Genomic DNA, 15,207 nt, shown 5'->3' with positions numbered 1-15,207 from the left:
AACGAAAATGAAAATTTGCTTGATAATTCAACTACGCTTGTTGGAGAACAATAAAAACACTACACTCAACAAGCCACAAATAAAACTCAACTGCCTAACCTATAACCAAAGTCTCCTTTTAATTTGTTTTTAAAAAAAAGTGCTTGACAAACTTGCCCCGTATGCCGAAGTTGCCCCGGTCTTTCCTATTAGGCTATAAAGTTTCACATCAAACGCTATAATGTTAACCAGTAACAGATATTTGTGATACGAAAAATGAAAGTATAAGCAACGCGTGTAGTTACAAAAGTTATGTCATATCCAAAAATTTGTTTTGAAATTTCATTAACTTAACAATAAAATAAATAAATTCATTTTACATACCAACAGGATTGTTATCCAAAAATGATATCGGAGTTCGAATGATACAACGAAACATATTGTTATGCAACTTGAAAGAAGCAATTGTAAAGAATCTGTATACCAATAATCCAGAAGCAAATGTCGTTAGAAATACGGCACATATCAATCCAACGTAAACATACATGTTGAATTCTTCACTGTGATAAAAATTTTTGTCTTCAATGTTGCGAAAAATATTTGTGTTAGATGTAATATTTTCGAGATTCTCTATGCTGTGGCTATAGATTCTAATATCTTGCAACCTGAAAATTAAAAATAAAATAACATATACACGTTGTAGTTAATCTATTTAACAGAATAAAATACAATTAAATTACTTAAGTGCATTAAAGAAAGAAAATACATATAAACGATGTTGACATCTACCGAATACTGATAAAGTAATATATTTGCATAAATACATGAAATAGTAACAGTGAAAATTTAAGCCAGATTTCTATCTTATATCGTAAGATGTATAACTGTAGGCGACATTGCCATCTCTTATTCATTACCATCTGTTACAGATTATTTTTGCCTGGAATTACTGAGCAATATTTCCCACACATTGACATTTCTTCAATGTGATAAGAATCTGCTAAGGAAACAGATGTTGGAATCTATTGCTATAGTGCTTTGCACTAAAAGAAGAAATTATATTAGATCTTGTTCCAGTTCTTACAGACCATTGCATTAATGAAGCAGTGTAGCAGTGTTGCCGCAATGAAATTTCAAAACGTACTGAAGCACCTTCAAAAATGTACTATTTTCCTTTAAAATGTATTAGTTCTATGAATACTTTGTTTACGTGCCTATATATATATATGTACGCACGTAATATATATAGTTTATTGTCAAATAATTTAATTTAAAATTTTATTTTTGGATTTTTTTGAAAGCTATTTATAAATATCTACACATCTATTAGTTATTATAAAATGAGCATTACATTGACAACATTTATTAATAATACTATTGAATTTCATCTTAATTTTATAACCAATCGTGCTTTAAAAAAATAATTATAAATTTGTTATATTATATTATTTTATTCTTTATTATACTTTAAATTTTTTTGATGTTATTGCATCACTTTACGAAGTGGTATATACGTAATTGCATCAGTTTTAGTACCTATTTAATTAATTTCAATCATGACAGCAAAAGATAAGGATGCTTGTTTCTTTTAAACTATTTGATGAAAACGTTACATAAAATTGGGGTTGCATAATCATCCGAAATTATTATTATATTTTTGACTGGAAATTACAGGATTTATGCAATTTTAGTTTAATTAATGTCATATAAAACTGACTGCTCGTACAAGTTTGCTTAAAACATGCAACTCAAAAAACCCCAAAATGGCAGCTCAAGAAGTAGATCACGCGTGTCCTGACCTTCTTATATAGACCTTGGAACAGTCGGAAGCGCGGCCATTTTGGAACCATACGTAACATTAACCCTTATTTCTTTTACTACGATTACTAAAATTGAAGTTCATAATTTAAGAATTAAATTATAGTGGTAGAAAATAATATAAAAGTATTTATATTATTTATACTCGTACAATTTCAAAACTATTTTCTGTAATAATTTGATTCTGACTTAACGGATATTTTGATATTATTGACGACAAAAGTTTAAAATCATTGATTTCCTTACCTGTCCATTATTTTTGTTTGACGGAGTTGAATTGTTTGGACCACGTGGCATGAAAAATTTTGTCAAGGTCCTGATGAGAATGTGCAGACAACTGAACGTGTGAAAGAAGACCACTGAGTCAAGACCGTTTACACGTGCAACTATCTATGTTGTGATTGGATAATTTAAATTAGCAAGCAGTGATACTAGTGAGACTTTATTAAACTCATTTTTTCTCATTTTTTTCGTTAAGGCGTAAAATATTATTTTGTACCGTAAATGGTACTTGAAATATTATAATGTACTGAAAATGTACTAAAAATCTAAAAGTACTTTCAATTTACTGGAAAAAGCAAAATGTACCAGAAAAGTACAAATGTACTAGGAACGGCAACACTGCAGTGTAATCAAGATGAGATTATTATCGATGTTTTGCGAAAAAAAAATGTTTAAAACATTTTTCAAGATGACAAAAAGAACATGTCTTCTTCACAAAAGGATTAACTAAATCTTCTTATTAACCATCACTTTAACGTTTAAATTTATAATGTAAAAAGAAATTCAACTTTTTAAGATATGCACTTGAAATGAATATTCATGAATTTTTTGAAAAATATATATATTGAATTCAGATATACAACTTAAAAAATTTTATGCTGACATTTATTTTAAATGCGAAATTATAATATTTGTAAGGAAATATTTATAGATAAGAAAAATATATCCCTTGAATCTCACAAAATTTTTCATTCATTATACATGAAACTTGAGATAGTAGTGAATTGAATGTGGGTTATGTAATGTAATGATGTTTTAATTAATAAAACATTTGATATGAAAGCACAGTTCACGTGTTATACTATACATTAATTATAATAATATCATACCATTTGATTAGCCAATAATCGCTGACACTCGTAAGGAATTGCGCTGTAATTAACATGGATAAAATAACAATTTTGAAGAAAAGCCCCGCTCCGGCATTGACGTATGATTTATAAACTGAAAATCCTGGTTTCTTGACTCCTTCTTTCTCACGTGGAGTTTGGTTATTTTCCGTTGCCTACGTGAAATAATGTTTTAAAAAATGTATTAATTACTCGTTGAATTTTGCTTAAATCCAGAATAAATGTTTTAATATGTTATTTTGAACTAAAATAACCTAAAGAATAATTTCTTGATAAAAATATAAATAAAATGTGTTATGCTTATTTAATACAGACTAACAAAAAACACTATTCACTCTGTTGAATATTAGCTACCTTTTCTACTCCAAAATAAACAATTAAGAAATAAAAGAATAAGAAGTATCTAATATATAATCGAGACGGGTTGATAATAATAATAATAATAATCAGCGCAGAGCCCAAACGGTTAGGAGTTGAAAGTTGAAATTTGGTACACAGTTAGGGTACATCACGAAAACGCACACTAAGAAGGGATTTTTCGAAATTTCCCCCGGGAGAGAGAGACAGGATTAAAACTTCTATATACATTATGGATACGAGCTCAAACGGTTAGGAGTTGAAAGTTGAAATTTGATAGACAGTTAGGGTACGTTAGCAGAACGCACACTAAGAAGGGATTTTTCGAAATTCCTTCCCACGGGGGAGAGGGACAGAATTAAAGCTTAACACTTCCATCAACAATGGAAGTGCTAAGTAACAATGGAAGTGTTAAGTAACAATAGAAGTGTTAAGTAACAATGGAAGTGTTAAGTAACAATGGAAGTGCTAAGTAACAATAAAAGTTTTAAGTAACAATGGAAGTTTCAACAATGGAAGTGTTACTTAACAATGGAATTGTTAAGAGAAACCGACGTGCAAGACGCAGATGCAGTTTTTTTCATTTTTGCAGAAATCGAACATATTTTTAGACCCATCTAAAAATTCTCTAATTAGTTTGGAAACAAGGATTCCCAATTCTTGCATTCTGTGAAAACGGGTAAGGCTGACTATAACGTAATAATGTTTATCTTAGTTATCGTTACTTTTGCCCGAGCAACGCCAGGCCAACCTGCTAGTATCTGAATAAAACATTATCATTGACAATTGAAGAATAAAAAGCATTTTAAACATAACTCGTTTCCTGTCTAACTCATAACTGCTAACATACTATTTGTATTCCTTCCTTAACTGAACAGAGTTGGCGGACCTGGTAAACACTCGATATAACGAAAAACAAGTCTCTGTAGTTTAACTGTTTAACGTTGTTAAATAAGACTTTTATTTCTTGACATTTATTTTTATATATTTTACGTACTATGTCCTCACAAGCGAATATCTTTCAGACGTAACCGCACATAATGAAAAGATAAGTGATATAATACAAAGTAATATTTGTTTGTGATATCTCATAAAATCTGTTATATTCCAAGGTTGTCGCTCTTGTAGTCGAATTTCGCGGGTACCAACCAACGTATGTACTTTCACAAATGTTCACAGCTAGTTTCTTGGTAATCAAACTTTTATAAACTTGGACAATTTGAAATACAATGGTGCTTGGTCCGCTAAAAAGTCTCTTCAATAAGCCCAGATTATACACGAGATGAACAGAAATAAAATTTTGCACGTATTTCTTTATTATTCATGTTAACAAATTTAAATTATGATCACTGAATAAAATCACATTGTTTGTAAAAATATGTAAAAAATAATCTTCACACATTTTCTGTCGGAGACATGTCGAAGTTAATCCAGGTCAGGGGAGTACACGTATTTGATCAAAGACTGCAGCCTGGATTCGGTTTTCCTAGCATAGTGCAAACAGGAGTTGCCGTCAGTGAAATTACATGCTCGTGCTTGAAAAAGTTTACGTTTTGATTCGTGTAGATATTGCCAAAGAATTAAATATATTCAAATCCTTCAGATTTCATTGCTTCATCGCAGGAAAGAAATTTCTGACTTCCTATGTGCCTATTCACTTAAGAATGTGGACTCCTCTCTAATAACATTGTAGATTATTAACACCTACGGTGAGTGTCCTGGGCCTGAGAAACCAAGCATTTCTAAATACGTAACATTTTTATTTAAAAATTTCGAACTGTATAACAAGAAAACCAAGAAGCAAATATACTAAGAAAAATTTTATTAATACATAATAAGACTGCATATTATGTTTTTACATTACTTTTTAAAACTTTTATTTAACATACAATAAAAAATCGTTCGATTCTTTTTTATTTATTTATGTTTACGGAGCATTCACAAACAAAATATGAATGCTGTAAACAGATGTAGATTTTGCACGTTTTACAGGTATATTCAGTTTTCCTGTCTTTTCAATATCTACATCGGGGTCATTTTTGTTTTCAGAAATACGATGTTCAGCATAAGAAAGTTGCAAACAGAGCCAAAGATGTTGATAATGTATCAAAAATAAACTTCCAAAACAGCATTTTTGCCACGTGTTTCTTTCATTTTTTTATACAAAATTGTAATATATAGCGAGGTGTTTGAATTATAACGAAAGTTGCACCGGTAAAAGTGGTTTTCTTGCATAAAACTGCGTGTTTGATAAGAAAATAATATTATTTATATACGTCGATCAATATATATATAAAAGAGTGAATCAGAATTCTCAATTTTGTATCATGTAAATATCAATTATTAAAGAAATAACTTAAATAAGATAGTATTCATCTACACAAAAGCACACAATCACAGATTCAAGATGCAGCGAATACAGTGAAACAAGAGCAAGGTGACCATGCAGTAAAACCTGATTTCAAAAGTTTGTGTAATGTCCTCCAGGAACATCTCTTAATTTCAACGGTTCCTTCAACATTGTTACTAATCAGGTGTAACCATTCATGGCTGTAGTGTGCCTGATGCAGACAGGAACTTTCAAACAGGACAATGCAATTTGTCACCATGCATGATTGGTCACAGATTAGCACAATGAGTTCCATTTTCTGTATTGATCAACTCAGTCACCCGATTGCGCATTTCTAGGGCGAAAAACAAAGATCCACTCAATGCTTAGAAATGCTATTATTTACATTGAACCAACTAAGGGTGTTATTATGTCAACATTAACACATATTTCCAAGCAACGTTTCCAAAACATTTACACATATAATTTACACATAAAATCATTATGCTTCTCGTTAAAACTAGAGAAGAACCAACTCGATAGTGTCTCTGATAATTTGGCCACCCACTTACTATAGTGTCTCTGATAATTTGGCCACTCACTTTATTTCTTTTTAATTGGGGCTTTGTTGTGAGAGTACATTCTAACCAATTTTCGTTTCTGAAGATGTTTACCCTCCGCAAAACGGTCGTTTTTAAGGCGAGGATTGTGTGTTGCTCGAAATTGTGTACGAGGGATTCATCAAGAAATTTTTATCTTCGATGTACAGTACTTTACAATCTATTAAGAAATTATAAGAGCATTCTTTTATAAGGCTATTTTTTGCCAAATGCATTACAAAACAACGAAAAAACATCCATTACTAATTCATTAGCATCTTTGCTTCCCAGCAGTTTTTAATTTCAATGTAATTAAACATAAAAAATACTTAAAACTGAAAAAAAACGAAAGAAATGCGTTAATTTTGAAGAGAAAGCTTCAAACATTATTTTCCATTGTCTCCCCTTTCCGGGAAATCTGACACTGATGAGTCATTGTGTTTACAGCTGAATGACCTTGAGAACAGCTGCTGTTGGATTTTCCGGGACATTCTCATAGACGTCTGAGGAGGAGAAGGGTTTATAGTAGGGTGACTACTAGCTGGTTAAATATTTTTAAAAAATTACGTTTTTAATGCAATTTCTGCCCCCGACTTAATTAAACTTATATATAATAAAATCTATTAATTAAAAAAATTAAAAAAACTATTGGAGGTCGTTTTTGAAATCAGAAAGTAGCTTTAAATAACTTTACCAAAGTAAAATTTGTGCACTACAACTTTAGAACGATGAATGAAATTTGATAAAGAATCTCGTAAAAAACAATTAAGTGTTAATCGTGCGTCATTAAAGGTAGGTTAAAATCGCGATAAAATTTTTTCGCGCGGGAAAAACTTTATGAAAAAATTTGTAGACTTAAAAAACATCCGGAAAAAATTTTCAAAAGGGTCTAAAAACCCGATTTTTTTGTAACGCTATGTACCCTGCCCGAGAAAACTCGGAATTAGGGCTTAAGATTAAGATATCGTGTACTAATAATAATTTTTATCAATAAATAGTAATAAAATAAAAATATAAATGAATTTTAGCAATAATATACAGGATATACTTGTTCTAAAATGATAAAGAAATATCAGCTTCTGCCATTAAATTTCATATAATATGCAAAACGGCACACTGGATAATATAAAATAAAAGATAGTCGTGTTTTAGAAGTGAATTTTTATAAAATATAGTTATAGAATGAACCTGATAAATTACAGGTTTTATTGTGGAAAGGAAAAATCGTTCTCATCATTTTTGTGACAAATTAAATTAATGCAGTGAAGAAGAAACAACAATATCCTACCTAAAAGACACTCTGAACTAAATTCCCATCGAAAATATTAATTCGCAATACACAACAACTGTCTGCATGTTCCCCTGACATTATTCTTACGAAGATATGCTGCTATCTTATCAAGGAAGGTATATAAAAATTATAAGCAATATACATCAGTAGAATCATTTAAGAAAAGGCACAACTAATGCTTGGAACGAAATCGCAAATGTGAAGAAAAAAATCTCATCGAAACAATGCCGGATAGAGTTTACGAATAACTAATTTTAAAAATTTAGTATATTTCTTATTAATGGAAAATAAAATCTTTTATTTAAATTTCGAAGTTGTTTTGTCATTTTGGTTCAAGTATAAACTAAAAAACGTTGTTAAAATTCATATGCAGTATGTTTTTGTTTTATTATTGTTTTTATAAAAATTATTATTATATGATGTCATAGTAACTCAGTAGTGAAATTCCCTTGTATTGTTTTGTAACATGCTTGCTACATGAGAATAGAGACAATGGTCTGATCTTCGCGTGTAAATTGGTCCCGCGCTACACATCAATCGAGTCTACGATTGTTGTCAAAATACATCGATCTCATCCCAAATTTTTTATTTTGTACTTTACGACGGGAGTTTAACATGTGCGTAAATTTAGTTTTCCAAAACACGCACACCTGTGTGTGTTTTAACCAGTTTCTGAATTTACACGTAGGACTCTGGTTACATTCAGTGTTTTGAAAGTTTCTTGAATTTTTTTTCTGATATGACGTTGGGCATTCACGTCTTCCCTCGAAATTGCGGGTTTTCAACTGCTTTACAGAACGTTACAAACATGTCACCACATCTGTGTATTCGTGTCGGCCCAAAATAGTAAAGCCTATACCACTAAGCTCAGTTTAATTTTTCAGGAAATATTTAAGTTTTTAAATAATTTTGAGAAAGATTTAAGAAAAACAGTAAGTGCTTCTTAATGATTTACGAGTTCACGTATTAGAGATGTAAACTTCAAACAAAACCTCGCTATAATATTATTACTGGAATGTTGACAAATGGGGTTTTGACTGGTAACGCAATCCCTATTCTGTATTTACTTTCGTTTAAATATTCGTTACCTATAATGTTTTCTTTTGCTGAAAAGATCAGAATATCGATTTAAAATATTTATATCTCTAATGTTCGTTTTCCATATAAAATGGCGAATATGGTTCGAAATCAACAATATATTTTATAATCACACTCTGTAACGAAAATATTATATAGTTGTTCTTAACTAATTATAAAAAATAAAATTATTCTTAATTATTATAGAATTGTAATGATAATATTAATAAAAATACGTAGAAAGACTAGAACGTGTTCACTCTTGCCATGTCAAATAGTGAAGACATTTACGTCTTTCTACGTATTTTTGTTAATGCGTAAATCTGTCAGCCAATTTTTTAAACAAAATTATAATAATATATTTTAGAATAATATTCTATAAAGAACACCATAAGAAAATTCTGTTTTTAATTTTAATCTTAGATATAAAACAGCATTTAAACAGGAAATATAAAAAATTATTTTAAAGAATCGAAGTATTTAAGTTTGCGTACTGTTCTAAACGCACAAAAAGTGTTTAGTATTTTTTCTGTGTAATATTAATATAAAGTAGTCCCTTCCTAAAATTACTATTGCACTGGTTTACTTTCAAAATAATGGCTCTGCCATTTAAGGTTTAATGTTAATATAAATACGTCTATTGACGTTAGTATCACTCAATCATAAAGTTTGTATTCATAAATTTCAGGAAATAAATTCATAATAGCAATTTATTCCTAGAATCGAATAGTTATTTGTTATAATTAAACATTCGTCATGTACAAAACTTGGAGAAATCGATCCGAGAAATGCTGAACATCAGTTATTGCATTCTGAAATTTTTTACATGGATAACTACTTAATAAATAATTCTTACCTCATTACTTTTGCTTCTGTCTTCAATGTCATCATTGATAGCATATTGAAAACTTCCAATTTTATCATCATCATTATTATTATTAAAAACCGCACTCTCTAAATCAATGCTGTTTTCAGAGACTTCTTCCGTTCGTAATATATCTGTATGCGTTTCTAAATTTTCCAATTGTTTAAAATTTCCAATGAATTCACATTTGCCCTAAAATAAATTAATCGCGTATATAAATACAATTGCCTTTATGTTTTTTATATAAAGAAATATTGTTTACTTGAAAATGAATGGAAATTCATATTGGAATTCGAAAAGTTAATACGTGCCAACCAATATTTACCGAATTTATCGGTAACAATTATTTGGATTTCCGTCAGATGAATAAACTACTTTTTACAAATTAAAAGACAAAGTCGTTCTAAAAATATATATTTCAGACGATTACCATTTTTACAAAGTGTTCTAGAACAAAGTACAGACAGCTGGACCTTCTTTTTTAGGCTACACAACTGCCTATATTTTAAAAAGTTCCCTAAAAACACAAAAAAACCAATAAATTAGTAAGAAACTGGTTTTTTTGGTTTTTTTGTGTTTTAATTTGTCAGCGCTAATCTTTAGTAGATAAAGAGCCAGAAACCCAATGGACAAAGATTAAGATTTACCATTCCAATTTTAAAGAAGATTTTTTCTTAATAATTTATTGGTTTTTTGTGTTTTTAAGGAATATTTTAAAATATAGGCAGTTGTGTAGCCTAAAAAAAAAGGTCCAGCTGTCTGTACTTTGTTCTAGAACACTTTGTAAAAATGGTAATCGTCTGAAATATATATTTTTAGAACGACTTTGTCTTTTAATTTGTAAAAAGGTAACAATTATCTTATTACTGGTATGTTTACCAATGGGTTTTTGAACTGGTAATGCAACCCTTATTGTGTATTCAGTGCCATGCATAGAAAAAAAATGTTACTGTTTTGAAACTCACCACTGTCCAGCGGATATCACTAAACACTAGTCGTTTGTCACAGAGTTGTGCTTGACCCATAGACTGGCCCGATACATTTCCCAAATTGTCATCACGTATTCGTGATATAGATCACGTATCACGTATACGTGATATAGATAATATCACGCATATATGATATTATCTATACTGATATAACTGTCTTTTCAAAAATATATTACAAAGCATAACTAATTAACAATCAATGTAGTTACCTTTTTTAACGCTAAAATTTTACACGCAGAGTTTAAAAATTGTATTTGATGCGTAACTAGAATGCATATCTTGTCTTTCATATATTCCATTATACACCTGAAATAGATTGAAAGTTAAAATGTATCGAAAAGTTCAAAAAGTATTACTTAAATAATTACTTTTCGAAGATATGTTTTGCCACTGGTACATCAACAGCACTCAGTGGATCATCCAGGAGGAAAATATCAGCATCCACATATATCGCTCTGGAAAATATAAACATGCATCATCATTAAAAAATAAATAAAACTATTCTTGTTATATCTTTTAATAGTATTTTCCGTGTTTTATATTATGAAGTAAAAGAGAGGGTGTCAAATAAAGTATAGAACACCAGCACACGAAGTCCCTACTATCAGGTCACAAAATAACCAGTTTAGAGTGGTTTTGTCTGATAACAGAAAAATATTCTATTTGTTTTACTTTAAACAAAAATATGTTTTTTTTTTTAAATTTAAAATTATTTTCACTTCTTTGTGATATACGCCACGTAAAATAAAGAAAACATCACTGAGAAATGAAACGATATAGGTTTTCAATCAAAATCAAAACAAATATATTTATAAACAATATTTGAATTTATTGAAATGTGTTTATTGTTGCGGTATATTTTCTTATTCCTATGAATATTGTACTTTTATATTTGCAAACATCGAAATTATTTTAGGTAAGACCAGTTATACCTTGCTAAATTAATTCTTGCCTTCTGCCCACCGCTCATTATAACTCCTTTTTCTCCTACGATTGTCAGATCTCCTTTAGAAAATAAGCTAATATCCTAAAAATATAAAAAATAAACATACAAGATAATTAGGTTCAATGTAATGTGCATTGAAAACTTTATTAAAACTAAACAAAACTATTGATTTCTAAAACTGTTTGATTTATGGACGGTGTTTTGATAGTTAAATTTTTGTCGTTTGTATTCAAAATCACTATTTGGGCTAATAACATATAATTTTATGTCATGTCTCCTATTACCGCTTTTTATTAAAGTCCAACACTAAAAATCGATATTTTTATTTAACTTTTTTTATAAAAAAAATTGCTTTTGTACTCTTGACAATATCACTTTTCGTCTAGAAAGGAAGTAAGAAATCCAAAGTGCAGTGGTACCTCAGGTTACGAACGCCCCAGCATACGAAATTTTCAGGATACGACATGAAATTCGAACATATTTTTGCTCCACGATACGAACAAAAACTCACCATACGACGTTTCATTAGTTCGCATTTTTCATTTGTTTTTCTTACTACAGTTATTTTTTTAAATGTATTACTTGGCTTTAATTTAAGTATGTTTTTCGCGTTGAAACGAATTATTTAGTTTTACATGTAATCGTATGGGAATAGATGATTCACCTTACGACATTTTCATGATACGATCTCAGTTTCGGAACGGATTAATTTCGTATCCTGAGGTACCACTGTATAGCTTCTAAGAGTAAAAATCATCTTACCTTTTCCAGAGCCGTTATATGCAAGACTTTTCTATATTTGTCTTCTTGATATTCTTCTCCAAACAAGATATTTTCTCTGACAGTTGCGTTGAACACCCAAGCTTCTTGAGAAGCATAAGAAATCTTTCCTTTCACGGACACTTCACCAGAAGTAATTGGAATCTCTCCCAACACGGACATTAGTAAAGACGACTATCGAAATTAATGTCGTTTCATTATTGGTAAGGAAATGTTTTGCATAAATAATATAAGTACATAAACATTTTAAAAGTATTTACGTATTCGTGTAAAAATATTATCTCAATTATTGATTGCTTTCTTTTAAATCGCGTGCAATGTAAAGAGGTGATACAACATATTCTATGAATTCCTAACAGAAACTCTAACAGCACATTCATGAATCTCTAAGATTTTATCTGCAAACAAACTTTCGTAGAATACATCAATTAATTAAATCACAGCGGCGGCCTTATCCATTGCGAGGCTCTGGGCGGCAGATCTTTGCGAGGCTTTGGGTGGCAGATCTTTGCGCGGCCCTTGTCCTTTGTGCAAAGTATGTGAATTGAAATAGTAGACACTTATTAATATTAATATATACTGTACTATAAATTAAATTTATTTTATTGTTATAACTAATAGCCAAGGATAAAATAAAAAGTTTTAAATATCAACTTTTTTCTATTTGGTTGTTGCGCGAGGCCCCTCCAAGAGCGAGGTCCAGGGCGATTGCCCTGCTCGCCACCCCCTAAGGCCTCCACTGTTAAATCATAATGGATAATCTTCCATTATTATTTAATTGATTATGCGTGCAGAATATTCTTGCAACAACGTTAGACGTGTTTATGAATAAATTTCTGATCTATGCCAAATAATAAGTAGTCAATAGTTAAAAATATCAGTATATACAATCTAATCTTCATAAAAGATGTGTCCGCTGAAATTTCAAATTGAAGATCGAATATGATTCTACAGTTCTGTATTTCAAAACAACTTACAGGCTTAATTAATAAAAACATATTGCAGACATTTCTAAAAAATAAATTGTTATAATGTTACACAATTAGAAATTATGCAATAAGAATAACTTTTATGTTATGAATAATTTTAAAAAATTTTCTAATACAAAATTGAAGTAATAAATTTTTGGTGTTGATAATTTTAAATAAAATATTCATGTCTAAATTCAATATGTTAGATGAACAAAGACTTTAACACGTAATTATACACTCCTACAAGTACATTCAGTTACTCGATCATTTTCACTTGTTATTAGTCAGTTCGTTTTATGTAAACAATAAACGTAACAGAAGATTTTATAAGGAATTAAGCACACGAGTTACATAATACAAATATTTGTCCAACAATTTATCTTTCTTCGTACGTGACGTAATTAAGATTTGCCGTCTTGTCTGATAAGTACACAGATTGTATATTTTTTTTTCAACAATTAAAATCAAGTCAAAATAAAATCAAAAACAGATAAAATTATTTAAACAAGATGTAAAAATATAAAATTTTGAGAATTTTTTTATTATAAATAAGAAAATGTAACCATTTATTTACTTCGTTTTATTAATTTTTTAAAACAATCTTAAAATCATAAAGAGGATAATTTTACTTTAAAATTTAAAACAAGATATTTACCTTTCCTGATCCAACAGGACCTATAACAATTAATAATTCTCTCGGTTGCATGTTTAATGATATCCCATTTAATGTTGGTTCGAATTCCTTGTTTAAAAAAAAACAAAGTTATTAAAAATATTCACAACTAGTGTTAAAAGTTATAAATCAGAATTATTAATAATAAACAATAAATTAATTTATGATAATGTCTCAGGCAAGCCAGAATAACACAGTAAACACACTCTCTCTCTATACAGGAAATGCGAAGTGCACTGAGCTTCAAGACAAAAGAAATTCGTGGAAGCCTCTACGAAGGTAGAAAGCTGGAAAGCTAAATACAGTCGACCCCCCGTATAACACGGTAGATACGTTCCAGTTTTTATGAACCCATTTTCTACGAGTCCAGCCAACCACAGCCCGGCACGTATGCATTTTACGGACTACGGTTGTTTAAAAGGTTTCTTCCATAAAATTAATCGATTCTAGACTAATTCGACTCAACATTTCCAAAATACGTATAATTTTTTGGTAATAATCCATATAAACTATGATATAATCAAAAATTTGTAGGATTACTTACCGAGTGCGCACCGTTCGACTACGCCGTTGCTTAAACTTGTTTTCGTCATGGAGATTGTCATCGAATGGCGCTCGCGTGTTTCGTGATAAATTATTTTTGTGCGAAAAATTTGCAGAACTTTGGAGACATGATTAATATAACTATAATTTTTATGGCAATTAAATAATAAATGGTTTTAAATATGTCTGCTCCTCGTTTAAACTCAACGGTTTGTACAATATCCGCTATTGTTCTAGATTCGACAATCCTGTCGCGACACGAGTAGACGATCACGTTTTACCGAATTATAGGAGTTTATTTAGCATGTTTGTACGAATACTGTCGCAATTTTTTCGCCGTGATATAGTAATCCGGACTATATGAACCCGTGTTATAGGGGGTCGACTGTAAATAAAAACCTCTAATAAAACCAAAGACAATGCTCATTGGGTACATTCACAATGCCATAAAAGTCTTATAGAAAGCATCTATCAGGAAAATGAGAAGACTTCTAAAGGTAATGTTTCACTTCCATGCTTTTACAATGAAAGGCAACAAATTTCTACACCTGACGTGGCTTATATCAGAAAAGAAACTCCTAGAAAACTGTGGAAGAACATTGAATGTGTCAACAGTAACTCAAAAACAATCAGATGTTGAGCAGGCATCAAGTTATAACAGACACAACTGATTATAAATGTATTAATTTTTTGAGACCGCTTCTTGATCGATTGAGGTAGATTTTAATAGTATCCTGTAAGTAGTAGTGGTTTGGGCAGCTTTGATCACAAAATTAATTTCAGATGTCAATTAAATTAAAATTTCAAATAAAAATTTGTTAAATAGAATTATTTCAGACGTTGATTAAATTAAAATT

The 15,207-nt window shown here is 30.0% G+C and overlaps 1 protein-coding gene across 2 annotated transcripts in view; it reads right to left on the bottom strand.

The window, feature by feature from the left end:
• Window positions 1-13,870, bottom strand: part of LOC111639934 (multidrug resistance-associated protein 4-like) — a 55,635-nt gene extending 41,765 nt beyond the window's left edge. For both annotated transcript variants that reach the window (XM_023385897.1, XM_023385896.1), the window contains exons 1-8: window positions 13,790-13,870; window positions 12,146-12,337; window positions 11,370-11,464; window positions 10,806-10,892; window positions 10,647-10,743; window positions 9,440-9,640; window positions 2,910-3,085; window positions 364-644 (exon numbers count right to left, since the gene is read on the bottom strand). In XM_023385897.1, the coding sequence (XP_023241665.1) occupies window positions 364-644; window positions 2,910-3,085; window positions 9,440-9,640; window positions 10,647-10,743; window positions 10,806-10,892; window positions 11,370-11,464; window positions 12,146-12,337; window positions 13,790-13,840 (1,180 nt within the window). In that variant the 5' untranslated portion in view covers window positions 13,841-13,870. The remainder of the gene's footprint in view (window positions 1-363; window positions 645-2,909; window positions 3,086-9,439; window positions 9,641-10,646; window positions 10,744-10,805; window positions 10,893-11,369; window positions 11,465-12,145; window positions 12,338-13,789) is intronic.
• Window positions 13,871-15,207: the final 1,337 nt, after the last annotated feature.

This window comes from Centruroides sculpturatus, unplaced genomic scaffold, assembly GCF_000671375.1.
Source record: "Centruroides sculpturatus isolate CEXI.00-Female unplaced genomic scaffold, Cexi_2.0 scaffold1169, whole genome shotgun sequence".
Classification (NCBI taxonomy): Eukaryota; Metazoa; Arthropoda; class Arachnida; order Scorpiones; family Buthidae; genus Centruroides; species Centruroides sculpturatus.
This window is presented reverse-complemented; position numbering and strand designations above follow the sequence as displayed.